At 38.6% G+C, this 18229-nt stretch overlaps 1 protein-coding gene across 1 annotated transcript in view; it reads right to left on the bottom strand.

Annotated features, from left to right (window-relative positions):
- Positions 1–18229, bottom strand: part of CCDC175 (coiled-coil domain containing 175) — a 60384-nt gene that overhangs the window by 31819 nt on the left and 10336 nt on the right. Inside the window, exons 5-9 of the mRNA XM_010363108.2 lie at positions 16061–16289; positions 14744–14866; positions 12150–12259; positions 8567–8648; positions 466–602 (exon numbers count right to left, since the gene is read on the bottom strand). Of these exons, the coding sequence (XP_010361410.1) occupies positions 466–602; positions 8567–8648; positions 12150–12259; positions 14744–14866; positions 16061–16289 (681 nt within the window). The remainder of the gene's footprint in view (positions 1–465; positions 603–8566; positions 8649–12149; positions 12260–14743; positions 14867–16060; positions 16290–18229) is intronic.

The following is an 18229-nucleotide window of genomic DNA, read 5'->3' as shown; positions in this document are numbered from 1 at the left end:
AGAATGGCAGAAAGGAACATTGTTGGGGGTTAGTGTCGTGATAATGTTTGAGCATATTATAAAGATGGGGCCTTTGGGGAAGTGATTAGGTTTGGATGAGGACATGAGGGTGGGACCTTATAAAAGAAAGACACCAGACAGACAGCGTGTTCTCTCTCTACCCTGTGAAGACACAGAGAGAAAGCAGCTGGGTGGCTGTAAGCTAGAAAAGGGCCCTCACTCAGACTTCCAGTCTCCAGAACTGTGAGAAAATCAATTTTGTTGCTTAAGCCAGCCAGTCTATGGTATTTTGTTATGGCAGCCTGAGCTGCTGAGACAGAAACCAGTAATGATAGCAAACGTTTTCATTTTTGTCAATAGATTTTAAAACTAGGATAAGTTTAAGTGTGGAGCCACCACTTTGATAGTAAGAAAAGCACCCCATAACGATGGCATGTTGAATCACACGTGTGGGTAAAGACATACTCATCATAGATCTTTCGTTTTTGCAAAAAAGCTTTTTCTTCCTCACTTAAAACAATCTTATATTGTCTGGCAAGAGTTTTCATTTTCTCTCGTAGGTCTTTGTATTCCACACGAGCAGCATGCAGTGTTTCAACCAGCTAGAGAAAAACAAAGGAGGAGAATGGGAGAACTGGCTTCACTGCTCCTCTGAGGCCATCTGCATCAGGTGGCAACTCAGAGAGCACCTGGTATATTGCTTAGCCCACCGTGAATATGCCATAAATGCTGAGTGATTTAATTCTATAGCAAACGTGCAATTGTATACTTTGGGACCTCTACTATAAATTTGCTTTTAAGTACAGAAAAATAGTAAGCCCTGCTGCAAAAGCATACAGTAATAATCCATATTGAAATGCAAAATGGGATGAATAAACTGTGCCTGCTCCGCAATTTTGTATATCCTTTTTCCAGAATATAAACTATAGAAAATGTAAAAAGAAAATGTAACATCCTCAGCTCTTCCTCAAAACATCTTTGAGTTGATATTATGCTTGCTTCTTGTGAAATATTTCTATTTGAGGACAAAACATAGTACCCACCAGTGTTCTACACAAGATCAGAAATTTTGCTTATTACATTGCTTCAAACGAGGTAAGAAAGTCATATTTAGCAGAAACAATGGGCTGAATAGTTCAAAACAACCTTCTATCTGAGGACAACTAAAATAGCTACATGAAAAAATATTTGTAGAAGTGTTGAAGAACTCATAAGACAATAAAAAATTATTCAAAAAACAAAAATAGAATTATTATTCAACCCAGCAATCTCATTACTGAGTATATACCCAAAGGAAAATAAATTATTCTACCAAAAGGATACCTGCACTCATGTTTATTGCAGCACTATTCAGAATAGCAAAGACATGGAATCAACCCAGTTGCCAATGAACAGTGGATTGGATAAAGAAAATGTGGTAATTATACACCATGGAACATTATGCAGCCATAAAAAAGAATGAAATCATATCCTTTCCAGCAACATGGGTGCACCTAGAGGCCATTATCCTAAGTGGATTAATGCAGAAACAGAAAATGAAATACTGCATGTTCTCATTTATAAGTAGGAGCTAAACATTAGATACACACGGACACAAGGATGGGAACAATAGACACTTGGGACTCCAAAAAGGTGAAGAGAGAAGTGGGGAAGGGTTGAAAAACTACCTATTGGGTATGATGTTCACAACTTGGGTGACGGGATCATTAGCAGCCCAAATCTCAGCATTATGCAATATACCATTGTAACAAACCTGCACACGTACTTGAATCTAAAAATATAAAAAATAAATAAAGGATAATAGGGAAATACTAGGCCTAATTCTAGGAGAACGCAAGAATCCAGCATGGTAAGGTTAGCACTTAAAGTTCCTCTTGCCCTGAAGACATTTACTAACATAGAAGAAACCACTTGAAAACCAAGTTTTGGGTTTTTTTGCATGGCAAGTGGAACAAAAGCCAACATGTAATGCTCATCCAGGTGTTGAGCCTACATAAACCTCCCACTATTTTAGTCTGGGATTCCAAAGAGCTTCACCCTCTGGATAAAGGTAAATTGAAAGTTAACAAGTCCAACTTGACTTTGATCACCAGGCATGCTTAGCACGGATTAAGGTAGCTTGGAACTTGTAACACCCTACCTATCTGACAGAAGTGAATGTAAACTGTTCCTGGGAAACACACCATTATTTTAATCCTCAAACTGTTTTTACAAACTGCATTAGTCCATTTTCACACTGCTGATAAAGACATACCTGCAACTGGGAAGAAAAAGAGATTTAATTGAACTTACAGTTCCACATGGCTGGGAAGGCCTCAGAATCATGGCAGGAGGCAAAAGGCACTTTTTACATGGTGGTGGCAAGAGAAAATGAGGAATATGCAAAAGCAGAAACCCCTGATAAAACCATCAGATCTCATGAGACTTATTCACTACCAGAAGAACAGCATGGCGGAAACTGCCCCCATGATTCAAATGATCTCCCACCGGGTCCCTCCCACAACATGTGGGAATTACAGGAGTACAATTCAAGATGAGATTTGGGTGGGGACACAGAGCCAAACCATAGCACAAACATTTTTTGTTCAAGTACAATGTCCAGTATACAATTTTCCACCAGGAACAGAAGGAAATAAGAGCATGGACAAACACTGGCAGAAACAACACACTACGGAAACAGACTACAGACCCATAAAGACATAAGACATTGAAATTATCAGACACTGAACTATAAAACTACTATGCTTATTATGATTAAAGAAATATTAGACATGCTTGAAAATGATGACAGGGAATTAGAAATGGTAATGAGTGATACGGCAGATTTGAAAGGTACCAAACAATTACCAGTTGAAAAATACAATACCAGCCGGGCGTGGTGGCTCATGCCTGTAATCTCAGCACTTTGGGAGGCTGAGGCAGGTGGATCACCTGAGGTCAGGAGTTTGAGATCAGCCTGGTCAACATGGCGAAATCCCATCTCTACTAAAAATACAAAAATTAGCCAGGCATGGTGGCACGTGTCTATAGTTCCAGCTACTCCAGAGGCTGAGGCAGAAGAATTGGTTGAACCCAGGAGGTGGAGGTTGCAGTGAGCTGAGATGGCGCCATAGCACTCCAGCCTGGGCAACAGAGCGAGACTCCATCTCAAAAAAAATAAATAAATAAAATCAAATAAAAATACAATAACTAAAATTAAGAATTCAAATAAGACCACTCTGCTTAGAATACAGGAATGGGAGACAAAAAGTAGAAAATACATTAAAGTGGGTATGATATGTAGAGGATACATATATTAATACAAATAATCACATACATACAATTGGAGTCTCAGAAAAAGATTGACACTAGCATTAAAAAGTCTTGCACCAAAAGGCTGTTGCAAAAGTAGAAGGGTTCAGAAAGAACTCCACCCTAAAGTCAGAGGTAATGGATACAAAGAAAAGAAGGCCCTGGGCCATTCCCTGGGGTGGCCAATTGAGCAACTGTATCTGGAGTATTTGCTTCAACTATCCCCTTACTTCTGACGCTTATACTAATCAGCCAACTGTAGTGGAGATTTCCTCCAAACCAAACCGGTGAGTACCACAGGCAGCAACTATTCCCAGGAGTCTAGAATTGGGTATAGAATTGCCATACCTAAGACAAGACAGGTCCTCTTCCTGACATACATCCCTCCCACTCCCTACCATGTATAAGCCCAATCAACATATTCCACTCTTGCCACAAAATTCTTTTTTTTTTTTCTTTTTCTTTTTCTATTTGGAGATAGCATCTCACTATGTCACTGAGGTTGGTCTTAAACTTCTAAGCTCAAATGATCCCCCGACCTTGGCCTCCTTAGTAGCTGGGATCACAGGCACGCCATTGCACCCAGCATCTCCCACAAAATTACTACATGCAGGCTCAGTAAACAGAAGAGACAGGAAGAATGCACAATTAAGGCTGGCTCCAGTGGCTCACACCTGTAATTCTACCACTTTGGGAGGCTGAGGTGGGAGGATTGCTTGAGACTGGGAGGTCCAAGGCTGCAGTGAGCCATGATCATGCCACTGTACTCCAGCCTGAGTGATAGAGCAAGATACTGTCTCGGGAAAAAAAAAAAAAAAATAAAAAGCACAATTAAAAGATGAATAAATATGTACAGTTTCTAAACATTTGAGCAAAATCAACACTGTAAGAAAAAGCAATGAAAATCTTCTGTAGCCCTGGTATGGTGGCTCGTGCCTGTAATCCTAGCACTTTGAGAGGCAGAGGTGGGAGGATCACTTGAGCCCACGAGTTAGAGACCAGCCTGGGCAATACAGGGAGAACAGGACAAAAGAAACAGGTGAGCACATAATGGCTGAAAAATTTGCAGGACATATGAAAAATAGAAATTCTCAGATTTAAGAAGTCAAATAAATCCCAAGGAGGAAAAATGAAAAGAAAATTTGGACACATCATAGTGAAACTGAACAGCTATGGCAAAGGGAACAAAGAAGATCTAAAACAAAAGACATATGCCATGTTAATGGATTGGAAGCCTCAATACTATGAAAATGTGAAACCCTCTTCAAACTGATTTACAGATTTAACGCAATCCCAATCAAAATCCAGACAGGTTTTTTGGAAGAACATGACAAAATTAAAAAGGTCAAGAATAGCTGGAACAATTTGGAAGAACAAAGGTAAAGGATTTATACCACTAGCCATAAAAACTCATTTAAAAGTACTAATTAAGACAATATTCTTTTAGTGTGAGGAGAGATGAATAGTTCAAATGAATAGAGTCAACAATCCACATATATATTTATGGTCCACACTTGATTTATGACAATAGTATGACCACAATGTAGTGAAGGAAAGGATTGTATTCTCAGTAAATGGTGCTGGTTAACCGGACAACCTTATGGAAAAATACGAATCTTGACCACTATCTCAAAGCACACACACGTAAATTCCAGATGGCTCATAGTATTAAACGGGAAAGGTCAAACAACAAAGCTTCTCAATGGTAACAGAAGAGAATATTCTCATGGCATAGGATATAGAGAACATTAACTAAAAAGAAAAAGATTGATAAACTTGGCTTCATTAAAATTAATAAATTATATTCATCAAAAATATGTCATAAATATTGTATATTTGTGGTTTATGTATTGTTCTGTAATGTGTAATATTTTATAATAACAGAAGTTCAATCCAAAATGCCGCTGCTTGGTATATATCCCAAGGAAATGAAATCAGTATGTAAAGAGATATCTGTACTTCTATGTTCATTGCAGCACTATTCAGAGTGGCTAAGATGTAGAATCAACCTAAGTGTTCATCAGCAGATGAATGGATAAAAAAAAAATCTGGTATACACATCCACAATTGAATATATTCAGCTTTAAAAAAGAAGAAATTCTTGTCATTTGTGACAACATGGATGGACCTGGAGGACATCATGATCATGTTAAGTGAAATAATTCAGGTACAGAAAAACAAATATTACATGATCCCAATTTTACACAGAATCTAAAAAAAACTGAACTCAGAAGTAGAGAGTAGAATGGTGGTTGCCAGGGGCCAGTGGGGGAGTGGAGAGGCTGGGAAAAAAAGGTTAAATCTTAGTTTAATGTCAATCTTTGAATGTTCCTCCAGTAACTCATGAGAATTATGATTGGATGTCATTAAGAGCCCATAGTTTCTACCTAGTGAAAATAATAAATAGGCCAGAGCCCTGCATTCTTTGAAGTGATCACTCACTCACAACCATGGAATTTGGCTAAGGGCTAAGGATTAATGGGAAACTCTTTGACCAAGTAAGCCATGCCAGTTTAGGGGTCTTAGACTGTTCAGAAAATCATGTGGGCTAGACAATGTGGAGTTATTGTCAGAAAGTTATCTAATAGCTTCTGCAGTAGGAAATAAATGGGAAGAAAAATAATATTTTGCTCAGAAAATGAAGGACAAATTTGAAACCAACCAACCAGCCAACAAACCAACCTTGTCTGGTTTCTGTCTGTTGTTAGGTATCCTTGCAACTAAAAGAATCACAGTAGCCCGGAGGGGAAGCCATCTCTAATGGTGATAGCTCACAAAAGCAAAAATGGAAAGCATTTAATTGGTACAAATCATTCTTCTGGGAGGGAGCTGCCTTTGATATCCCTGATGAGCCTCAGGGCATGGGTGCAGAGGCTTTGTAAAAGAGGCAGAAGAATTTGTATGTGGGGTGGTATCCTACAGCAAGAAGATAGATGAGGAACTGTGAGAGAAAGAAAAGGTAGTGAACAAGATGGCTTTGTGCTCTGCAACAGGATTTCTCCCCGTGACTACTAAAATTTCCAACAGAGCTTGCAATAGATCATGAAATGCTTAGTGTAATTAAATTTGTTTTAGAAACTAGTGAAAAATGTAAATTTTATATCCTGGTTGACTTGGGCAAAACAAAGATAGCGGATGTAGACAGAGTGTACCTGACCTAAGTCCTGAACGATTAAAATTAAGTATGTGTGGCCAGGGGTGGTGGCTCACGCCTGTAATGCCCAGCATTCTGGAAGACCAAGGTAGGAGGATTGCTTGAACTGAGGAGTTTGAGACCAGCCTGGGCAACATAAAGAGACCTTGTCTCTGCAAATAATTTAAAAATTAGCTGGGCATGGTGGTGAGTGCCTGTGTTCTCAGTTATTCAGCAGGTTGCAGCAGAAGGATCACCTACGCCTGGGAGGTTGAGGCTGTAGTGAGTTGTGACTGTGCCACTGCACTCCAGCCTGGTGGGTGGATTGTTTCAGGTCAGGAGTTTGAGACTAGCCTGACCAACAAGATGAAACCCTGTCTCTATTAAAAATATAAAAATTAGCCAGGTATCATGGCACAAGCCTGTAATCCCAGCCACTTGGGAGGCTGAGGCAGGAGAATTGCTTGAACCCAGGAGGCAGAAGTTGCAGTGAGCTGAGATCACGCCACTGCACTCTAGCCTGGGTGATAGAGTGAGACTATGTTTCAAAAAAAAAAAGGAATAAAAGAAAAGAAAGGAAATTAAGTTTGGACATATGAGGTATGGGGAAGAGATACTAAGGATATATCTCCTTCAATACAAGGGACAAGAAGAATTTCAGTTATGTGTAGTGTATATGTGTATTTGTGTATATAAGTAATTAAACGGGATCATATCATACATGCTGTTGTTTCTCTGTTGCCCAGGCTGGAGTGCAGTGGTGCAATCTCAACTCACTGCAGCCTCTGCCTCCCATGTTCAAGCAATTTTCCTGTCTCAGCCTCCTGAGTAGCTGGGACTACAGGTGCCCACCACCACACCCAGATAATTTTTGTACTTTTGTAGAAATGGGGTTTCACCATATTGGTCAGGCTGGTCTCGAACTCCTGATCCCAGGTGATCCACTCACCTAGGCCTCCCAAAGTGCTGGGATTACAGGTGTGAGCCACCATGCCCAGCTTACTGTTTTATAATATAGTATTTGTCACTCAATAACATATTATGAGCAATACGGATACTTACTTAATCAAGGCCTTTTTGTTGAATTTTAATTGTATTACTCACCCTCACCTCCAATTTTTCACTATCATAATGAATGATTCACCGAATGTTTTGAGGCTAAATTTTGGTTTACCCACATGATTATCTACTTATGATATGATTTTTTTTTAACCTAAGTTTGAAAAATGTCTAGTGAATTCTCCTGGGGGCTAAATCTGACTCAAATACTTCTAAATAAGTATTTAGAATATTATATTATAATATGTGTATTAGGGTTCTCTAGAGGGACAGAATTGACAGGATAGATGTATATATAAAGGAGAGTTTATTAGGGAGTATTAACTCACACAATCACAAGGTCCCACAATAGGCCATCTGCAAGCTGAGGAGCCAGGAAGCCAGTCCAAGTACCAAAGCTGAAGAACCTGGAATCTGATGTTCGAGAGCAAGAAGCGTCCAGCATGGAAGAAAGATGTAGGCTGGGAAGCTAAGCTGGTCTAGTCTTTCCACGTTTTTCTGCCTGCTTTATATCCTGGCCGCACGAACTGATTAAGATGGTGCCCACCCAAATTAAGGGTGGGCCTGCTTTTCCCAGCCCACTGACTCAAATGTTAATCTCCTTTGGCAACACCCTCATAGACACACCCAGGATCAACACTTTGCATCCTTTGATCTAGTCAAGTTGACACTCAGTATTAACCATCACGATATGATATATAATATTTAGAATATTCTTAAGTGTAGAGCAGGTTGCTGCACTTCACAGGTGCAGCACACAACAGCAAGAAGATTCTAACTTTCTAAATAATTCACATGAAAAATATCCATTAATCCATTAATCATGGATATTCCTAACGTACCTGTACTCACATGGAAAGTTACCAAAAAACAGTTCCTCTGTAGGTGGCCAACCTTTGCTCTTTCATATATTTAAAGTACTTTAGGAAGAGATAAAATGTTTAACATTACTACAAATGACCATATTGTTGGTCAATGAAAAATATCCTTTTGAAAACTTCTATATTTCTCACACATATTTTAAATATTAACTAAAAATGAAATGTAATTATAATCTAAAAGTCATTACTTCTGCCTTCTTACCTGTTTTATCTTGTTCAGGAATTCATTTTTTTCATCATTAGATGTATCATCCAGTTTTTCTTTGTTATCTGCAAAAAAACACCTATGAACAAAGGAAGCCAAACAGATTCATATAAGAACATACTTTCCAGAAAAGTCATATTTACTTATGAAATCAAAAAGTCCCAGTCCCCATCTCCCCATATAACATATTTATGTATATATTTATCAAAATAAGCAAAAATGTGTACTCCTTTGAACTGATGAATTAATATTTCATTTATTTATTCTTTCACTTAAGAAGCAATTATTGAACACATACGCTGCCAGATATGTTTCAGGTACTAGGGATACAGCATATGCAAGGTCGCTACCCTCATGAAAACTACATTCCATGGAGAGATCAGGAGATAAGCAAGTTATCAAAAAATAAGTAATATATCTCAGATACTATTAAGTGCTCCTAAGAACACAAAATAAGATAGACCATAAAAGGATCCCGAGAGCAAGAATGCAGCTCTAGACAGGTGGTCAAGGAAGACCTTTTTGGGATGACCTGTGAAAGACCTAAATGTTAAGATGGAGCCAGCCACATGAAGATCTGAAGGAAGAGCTTTTCAGGTGGAAGAAACATCAGGTGACAAGACAGAGGCAGGCAAAAGCTTGGTGTGTTTGAGGAAGAAGGATGGTGAGGCTGGAGACATAGACTGGAACCAGATCATGTGGTGTGTTAAGGTCAGGCTAGAAGTTCAGATTTTATTCTGAAAGGAACAGGAATAGATTATCTAAGCGGAAGAGCAACATGAACCTATGGACATCTTGTAGGGATGATTCTGGTTACTTTGTGGAGAAAGACAACTGTGGAGGAAGATCATGTAGAAGGCTCTGGTGGTGGTCCAGAAGAGATCATGGCTGTTCAGGATAAAGCTACAGTGGTGGTAGTGGTAAGAAATAGACATATTCAGCATATATTTTGAAGATGAAGGCAATAGGGCGTGACTCTGGATTTGGCTGGAGTAAGAGTTGAGTCGGGGTTGGGTAGTGAGGAAAGCAGAAATGGCAGATGGCCTCTGGGCTTTTGGCTGGACTAACTAGGTAAATGGCAGTGCCACATTAAGTGATAATGGAAGACTGTGGGAAGAGCTGTTTCAGGAAGGTGAGAATTCAAGAGTCTGTTCAGGACATGTTATGTTTGAGATGTACAATAGACATCTTCCAAGTGGAGAGGTCAAGTAAGGTATATAGTATCTGCATTTAGAGCTCAAGTCATTGAGGTAAAGAAAGTATTTAAAGCCATGAGACTGAATAAAATCACATAGGAAGGGTATGAGCAGAGAATAGTGAAGGACTGAGAACTTGAAATTTAGAGTCGTAAAAAAGAATTGGAACAATTAAAGGATCCTAAAAAGCAGCAACCAGTGTGATCAGTGAAAACATGATATTTAGGAAGCTAAGTGAAGGAAGTACTTCAAGAAGATGGAAGTGATAAACTGTCAAATTCTATTATGAATTTGAGAACTTTCAGGAATTGACTAGACCACTAAAGTTTAACAGGATGGAAGTCATTGGTAACCGTGGCAATTCTGAAACCATGTTAGTCCAAAAAAGCATCTATAGTTTTCATACTCTCATACACTTTAATGGCAAGGATATACTCTAGGCCACAAATTGGATGTCATTTATATACAACAGTTAACTTTCACATTTCTCATATGCTGAAAACCAGTTGAATGCCAAAGAAACACCATAGCGATTTAGAAAGGTAGGCGTTGGATTCACCTTTATCTGTGTAATCACACTGGATATCAATGATAAGAAAGAACAAGGATCAAACCACAGTGCCTCCTGTGGATTTATGGAGCATTTGAGTGACTCTTATTTGTCCAAACATACATGGAATTTAAACTCGTGGTTGAGTGATTTTGTTTTCCTCAGTATTTTGAATTCAAAATAGGTAACAGTGCTATTAACCAGCTTGCAAGTTAAAGATTTCATGAAGGAAAATGAAGGGTTAAGTATTGATAGGAAAATGTGTCGTGCAAATTATTTTAGTTTCTTGTATAATTTCTTATAGAAATCTTATAAAACAGCACTGATTCTTCAAATCCACCAAGCGGGAACTAGGTTGCCTCCCCTATCTTCACAGACAGAGGAAATCAGCTAAGGAAGAAAATAGAATAAAAGGAACTTTCTTTTAATTTTTCAGGTAATAGAGAAGAAAGAGTAAAGTTTTTGAATAAAAAGGAGGATAACTTGTATCCTCGATCACTACATTAATATAAAGCACTTTTCTTTGGTGAGATTCTACATGAATCCAAACTCTTAAAAAGCTGGGATTGTAGATAATGATAAATCACTACAAATGGAAGATCAATGAATCCTCATACATGTTAGCTAACATGAAGACTGCTTATAAATAAAATTTCATCAATGTAGTGAGTTTTTTATTAATAACAGCTAGAAATAATTTGAGGTAATCCATATCTTCCCTTATGACTTTTTCGTCTAGTTTTTCTTCAAAATATATGTAAACTAATACTATTGAATCACAAAATAAAGAGTTTTTTTTAGTTTTAGTTGTGGTATTAATTGAGCTTTCTTATTTTTTAATCTGATACTGAAGATAAAGATTATTGCCTATTTTACAAACTGATGATGGTAGATCAGCATTGTACTCTGCAAATTGTGTTTTGAAAGACTTATTATAATTTAATTACAATATATTCAAATGTATATAGAAATAGCCAAGTTATAACAAGATTCTGCATGTGAGGTTACTAGTCTTTTGGGAATCTTCTCAGTCCACAATTTGTTTCTTAAACTGTCAGTGAACCACTGGAGTAGTCCCCGGAAGAAATGTTATAAGACTCCATCTTCTTGTGCAGAGATGATTGGATCAGGAATCAAAGCTGAGCCAAACACATTCTGATATGAAATCTGGGGATTTTCGGGGGAGAGAGTGTATTGACCAGTCTTTAAAGATTGTTGGACCTGTGCCAGGTCAATTCAGAGGATTTGGCACAGGCAGACATTGCCATGTGCTCACCACGAAGAGAATACCGTATACAGATAAAGAGAGGAATAAAACACTTTCACAAAATGAAGCACAGACTGAGGCTTTGGATGGATGGAAGACCTCCTTCCGTTTCTGGTTCTAGTCCCATGTGTAGCAGTTTTTGCCCTGAGGCTTCCCTTTATTTTCTCAGGAAGTTTGGCAAGTCTCTTTTGAGTAAGAACAACTCTAACAGCATGGCTAGATGGGTTGTAGCCTATGATACATCCCACTAATGCCATCCCCCATGGGCATTTTTGTTTATAGTGAGTCCGGAACTGAAATGAGAATAATACATACATTCCAAAGAGTCCTTTCCTTTCCCCACACTGACAGCATCTTTAATTTTTTCTCTTGATCATCAGTTAATTTCACAATGAAAAGGTGACTCTACAAAGCTTCTACACATATTTTAGTAAACTAAGAGAATATAATTTTCATGTCAAATTAAAGACATGTTTTAAAAAATGAAAACATAGCATATTAACTATATTATAATATCATATTAACGTGTCTCAAAACACTTTGGTAAAAATAAAGCATTACACTTACAGTTTAGCCTCCAGAATTGCAAGGGCTTTCTTTAGCTCATTGACCTGTTGTTCCCAATACCTTATTGATTCGTGTAGTCGTGCTATCTCTAAATTGTGATCACTAAGAACCTATTAAAAATTAAATAAAAATATGGCATCCAATCATCACCAAGTGATTCATAACAGCAGTTCAATTCCACTTAATATTCAGCTTTTACATTGGGAGTGTCCTTCAAGGAAAAAAATCAATCATTATAATTGTTTCTCTATAAAATAAACTTGGACACAAATCATTCTGAAATCATCAGAAAAACCCAAAATTTAGAGGGGAAGATGGCTAAATACAGCAGTGAGAATGTGAAAACTATTTTTACAAACTTTTGAGACAAGAATTAACTTCATCTAACACTTAAAAAAATTAAACAAATCCATATTGTCACAATCATCTTCATTTATCATCCCAGGATACCAAAATGAGTATTATTTTTAAAAGTCAAAACAAATTGGGTTTTTTGTCTCTCTTGATAGCTATGTTCGTGCTGAAAAGAATTTTTATTTCTTAATATTTAATCTAAATTTAGGAAATGGAATAATTGGATACTGTGGAAAAAATGTTATGATTTAAAGGAAGGGAAAATTGATGGAGAAAATTCATAATGAAACAGACATTTTTGCAATGTAATTTTGGGGTCAAGAAAAGGAAAGTCTAACTTATTCAGCCTTCGGTTTGCATTCCAGCTTGGGAGGGACAATGGAGCTTAGACAAGGCTGATCAAAAAAATGCCTCTTCTCTCCAACGCAGAATTACCATGGACATAGTATTTAATGCCATCTAACCCTGGACAACAATGTGGGATCAGAGATATACCTGTGGGGAGAATAGAGGCACTCTCAACCACGCCAGGTGTGAGAGGTGGGTAAAAACTACTCAAAACGGTTTCTTTCTCTAGAGTACCCATAGCTAGTTCCAGAGCTAACTGGAGTCGTAGAACTACCATCAGAATGAGCCAAATGTTGAGAGGCCTCTAATCAATCATCAGAATTAGGGATACATGCTGAAGGCCTGATAGGCCTGACATCTGTTATCTTTAGTCCTCAGTCCTCCTTGCCTGGGCAGGTAGGCCGCCTTCAGGATCCCATGCTATTATTTTTTTCTGCCAACATCATATCAACGTTACCTGGCTGCAGAGACGTCCCATGTAAGAGTTAATCTGAAATTCCTTGTGGTCTCAGTCTATAGCCAAAATCCTGTTTTCTAACCTCAGCCAACAACAATGACAACAGACTACCAAATATAAAACACTTAATCGGCATGACCTCATTTAATCTCCACAAAAACGTGCTGCAGTAGGCAATATTAATACTTCATTTTATAGATGAGGAAACTTCACATTTGTAGAACTATGATTTGAACCCAGCTCTGTGTGATACTCAAGTCTGTGTTTCCATAACTATTATCTACCGATGGAGGGGTAGGAGAGTGGGCAGGCTGGATTGTGGGGAGTGGGGAAGGACCCGGAGGCAAATTTACTCCTGCTGCCTTCAAAATAATTTGGGCTTAGAGATCTTCGGAGTACAGGCTAAGGAACACATATTTCATTTTCCCAAGTTAGTTGGTGGTGTGCTTGATTTATGATTTATGAGGCCAAAACTGGAAATATGAGCTTGGGCATGCAGATAAAACGTGTTTTATATAGCCTTTCTATTCTCCTGTAGGCCTAGTGCTTCCTTACTATGTTGAAATTTAAAAAGAGATAATGATGTTTTTAAATACACACATTTGAGAGAAAATTTTCATTTTACTAATGCTTTGTAATTGGATATCATAATAGATATATTGTAATTAAAATGAGCAGAACCACCCCATATATTCAGTTTTACTGTTGTACCAGTATAGTTTTGCTTGTGATTTTTCAAGACACATAGAAAAAATATACTAAAGTCTCATCAGTTCAATTAATTGTGATAAGAAGTTAACAGGCATTTTTGTTTTAAATAACATACAAGTAGTATTTACATTAACCACTTCAATTATAGTCACCGCCATAAGCTTATGTTTTCTTATCTTTCAAATAAAGATAATCCTCACAAAATACTTCTCACAGTGTTGCCTTTCAGTAAATGTCATCACAATTTTTTTAACAGAAGTGCAGAGCTCTGATGTATTTTCTAATTTAAATAGACAAATGGTCTCCTTTACATATTAATGTTGCTGTACTCAATACAGAGCCTAAACTCGGTTCTATTATTCCACGTTCAGAATTAAGGACTCAGCTCATGGTTATTCATTTTGTTATACAAAATGAAGCAATCTCATGGAAATGTTATATATAGCAATACATTTGGTTAGTTCTGTACTTTTTTTAAATCAATATTTTCGCAGTATTTTGGCCCATCAAATGCAGTTTGTATCTAAGGCATTCCACATTTCCTTCTTCCCATGATATTCCTGAAGGGGAAACCACAATTGCACCATAACGTTTTAAAGAAAGTGTCAGAAAATGTTCAAGTGGAGAAAACATCCTCTCAGCATGACATGAAGATGCATTACAATCAACTCCTTTTTTATTGAGGTGCCTAGATAAGGCTTAAAAATACATTATTGTTTCTTACCGCTGCGGAAACAGTAACTGTTTCTTTTATTTTTGACATTTTAGTTTGTAATTTATCCAATTCTTTCTTCTTTTTATAAGTCTCCACTCTCTTTATTTCACAGATATTATTAAATTCATTAATCTATAGTGACAAGCATAAGAAACCAATTTAGAAAGCCTATAAGCACAACAAAGTTTAGAAGATCTTTTAAAAACAGTGTCAACCTAATTCATATTTAATTTAAGTATAACAGTATAACATATTCAATTCAAGTATAGTAATAAGTAAAAAGTAAACAAAAAAACAAGGGTTTCCTTATTTTGCAGTATCACAGGAAAAAGCATGAGCCACAAGGGCCAAACTGTAATTATTGAATATTGAAATAGTAAATGTATAAGAGCAATAATAACAATGATTGTTAATAACTAATTATAAAAGTAATTGTCACAGTAGTGATTTCATAGTAAATCACCACAGCAGTGGTGACCAGATTTACAATGTATTAAGCAGATAAGAAGAGTCAATGGAAGGATTGAAGAAATTATCTGGGAATCTAAATTCACGTTATTTAATGGGAAATAAAACCAGCTAAACACAGAGTAAACAAAATAATTAAAGACAGAGCAGCTTGTAATCCTGGAAAACTTCTTACCATTTTATCATACCACCACTTGTTAGACCCTAATGAACGATGTTACCCTCTTATCAAAACCACCTCTCCCGAGTCAACCAGAGCAGAACAAGGAAGAAACAATCATTACAGATCTGATGCTGAATTTTAATTAACATGACACAGCAGGCAGTTCAGCTCCCGCAGTGGCAGAAAAAGATGCAGTAGTTATCCCCTCCCCATCCTCACAAATTTGCTGGTCTCGAAATATTGTTTTCTCTTTAAGGCCCTCAGTTCTGCCTGGCCCCACTGCAGGCCTCTGCTCTCTCTCATTCATCAGGAGCAGCAGGGCTGGGCTGGTGCCCTATCGGAACACCCTAGTCCTGTCCATACAGACACAGTTTCAGGGTTATCAAAGGCAACTGGATAAGATGGTAGCCTATTCCTTGTCCCTATATGGCTGCATATAAGCAAGGGGACACCCCAGCGTTACAAATTCTGTCACTTAAATTCTTCCCCATGAACTGAGATGCTGCTACCAATCAAACGTCTTCCCCAAGAGCGGAAGTGTCCTTGAGTCTCCCGCTCATCCCGTTTTCCCAGGGTGTTCACAGAAGACACCACGGAGGCTGCTTGCCAGCCTTGAGGACAAATAAATTATTTCCTGTTTCCTGCTCCAGATTCTATACATTATTGTATTTTAAAGAACAAATCATGCCACTTACCTGTGCAGTCAACTCTTGTTTTCTTATCAGATATTCTGCCCTTTCTTTTTCCATTAGCTCCTCTGCCTCTTGAATACATTTTTTTTGCAATGCTATGTCTTCTCTCTTCAAGTTTATTTGGGTATAAGTCTCATTTATGTAAACAGTGGTGGTGGCTTTTTTCTCCATAATTTGGTTGAGAGACAGGACAAACCTTGCATGCTTCCTTGCTAGCTCTTCCTGCTTCTCCCTGGGAGAAAAGAATTGCTACAGAGTAAGAAGTACAGCTCCTAAGAAAGGAATAAAGTCTGTGTGGTGAGATGAGCCCTCAGCAAGAGGAAAAGTGTAAGGAATACTTATTTTATGACTGTGTTTATGATTGTCGAAACTTGGTTGAAAGCCAGGCGCAGTGGCTCATGCTTGTAATCCTAGCACTTTGGGAGGCCAAGGCGGGCAAATCACCTGAGAGGTCAGGAGTTAGATTCCAGCCTGGCCAACATGGGAAACACTGTCTCTACTAAAAATACAAAAATTAGCCGGGGATGGTGGCTTGCACCTGTAATCCCAGCTGCTCGGGAGGCTGAGGCAGGAGAATTGCTTGAACCTGGGAGGCAGAGGTTGCAGTGAGCCAAGATCATGCCACTGCACTCTAGCCTGAGTGACAGAGTGAGACTCTGTCTGAAATAATAATAATAAAAAAAAAAATTGGCCGGGCGCGGTGGCTCATGCCTGTAATCCCAGCACTTTGGGAGGCCGAGACGGGCGGATCACGAGGTCAGGAGATCGAGACCATCCTGACTAACACGGTGAAACCCCGTCTCTATTAAAAATACAAAAATTAGCCGGGTGCGGTGGCGGGCGCCTGTAGTCCCAGCTACTGGGAGGCTGAAGCAGGAGAATGGCGTGAACCCGGGAGGCGGAGATTGCAGTGAGTGGAGATCGCGCCACTGCACTCCAGCCTGGGCGACAGAGCAAGACTCCGTCTCAAAAAGAAAAAAAAAAAAATTGAGATGAGGACAGAAGGGAACACAAAACAAGCATCAACCTTGCAACTTTTACCACTTTTGAATGTCACGTGGCCTTGCCTCACATCACCTGTCCCCACATGCCAGGTAGTAACCACAGGGCATTTTGGGTTCAAGTATACAATGACTCAAAAGTAGTTTTGAGCAGGTAAATGGGATCTGACCAGATGAGTATTTTGATATGTATTGTCATCATGTCTAGTTCATTATCCTGAGATACGCTGTTAAGCTAAAGAAAGAAATCTCATCACATCTCCAGCTACCCTGGATGCTACAACCCTGCAGGCAGGAGCCAACAGAAAGCTCACCTTCCTCTGGATAGAAACTAGGGAAAGAAAAGAGTCTATCTTTACATTTTGGAGGATGCCTGAAACCTCATTTGAGCCCTCTTACCTTCTCCCATCTGTAGCCAACTCTGAGCTCATTAGGAGTCATTAACCTCACACATCCATTGCTGGGCGGTGTCCATCTGAGAAAGACCTTAAGATCCTGTGAGGAAGACCTTAAGATTTTGTCTACCCCGCGGCTAACAACAAAAGGTTTACAAAAGGGACAATCGGTGCCATTTCTCTATTTTCATTTTTAAAAGCTCCTGCAATGTAAAGACCCTTTCCCTTTTGCTAGTCCTCAAGGCTAGCGAGTTTCAGAGGAATTGTGTTTGAAGGCTCAGGAAAATAAAAGCAGGCTGCTGGGAAGTTTACTTCTAGATGTCAAACTCCACAAAAGCAATGCAATAAAAAGAAGTCTAGGTGAGAGACTCAGTAGGTGGTCAGATAATGGGTGCTTTGTGGATGCAGCAGAGGAAGCCTTTTAAGAATGAGTCAACCTGAGGACTGTGGAGCCTTGGGGAAAACAAAGCAAAATAAGTGAAATAAAAAAACCTCACTAGGTGTGTTGTGATGGGCTGAGAAGAAAAGAACACTCACACAGTGTGGAACCTCAGGAAAACACATTCAAAGAGCTGCTCTGTCTGTATCTAGTTTTTGAAATTTGCCCAGGACAGGAGACATATCCACCACCCGTCAGAGCTTGTGAACCCTTCGATATGCATTTTTCTTTGAAAAAAATGATGCAACAAATGATTGTAGCTTGATGATGCCAACACACCTGCCACCACCTTCTGTTTGTTATTGCCTTTCCGTAAAGATTTGTCTAGAGCAGTGGT

The sequence above is a fragment of the Rhinopithecus roxellana genome, chromosome 5 (assembly GCF_007565055.1).
Source record: "Rhinopithecus roxellana isolate Shanxi Qingling chromosome 5, ASM756505v1, whole genome shotgun sequence".
In the NCBI taxonomy this organism is placed as follows: Eukaryota; Metazoa; Chordata; class Mammalia; order Primates; family Cercopithecidae; genus Rhinopithecus; species Rhinopithecus roxellana.
The sequence above is the reverse complement of the archived record's forward strand: the minus strand, read 5'-3'. Positions and strand labels throughout refer to the sequence as shown.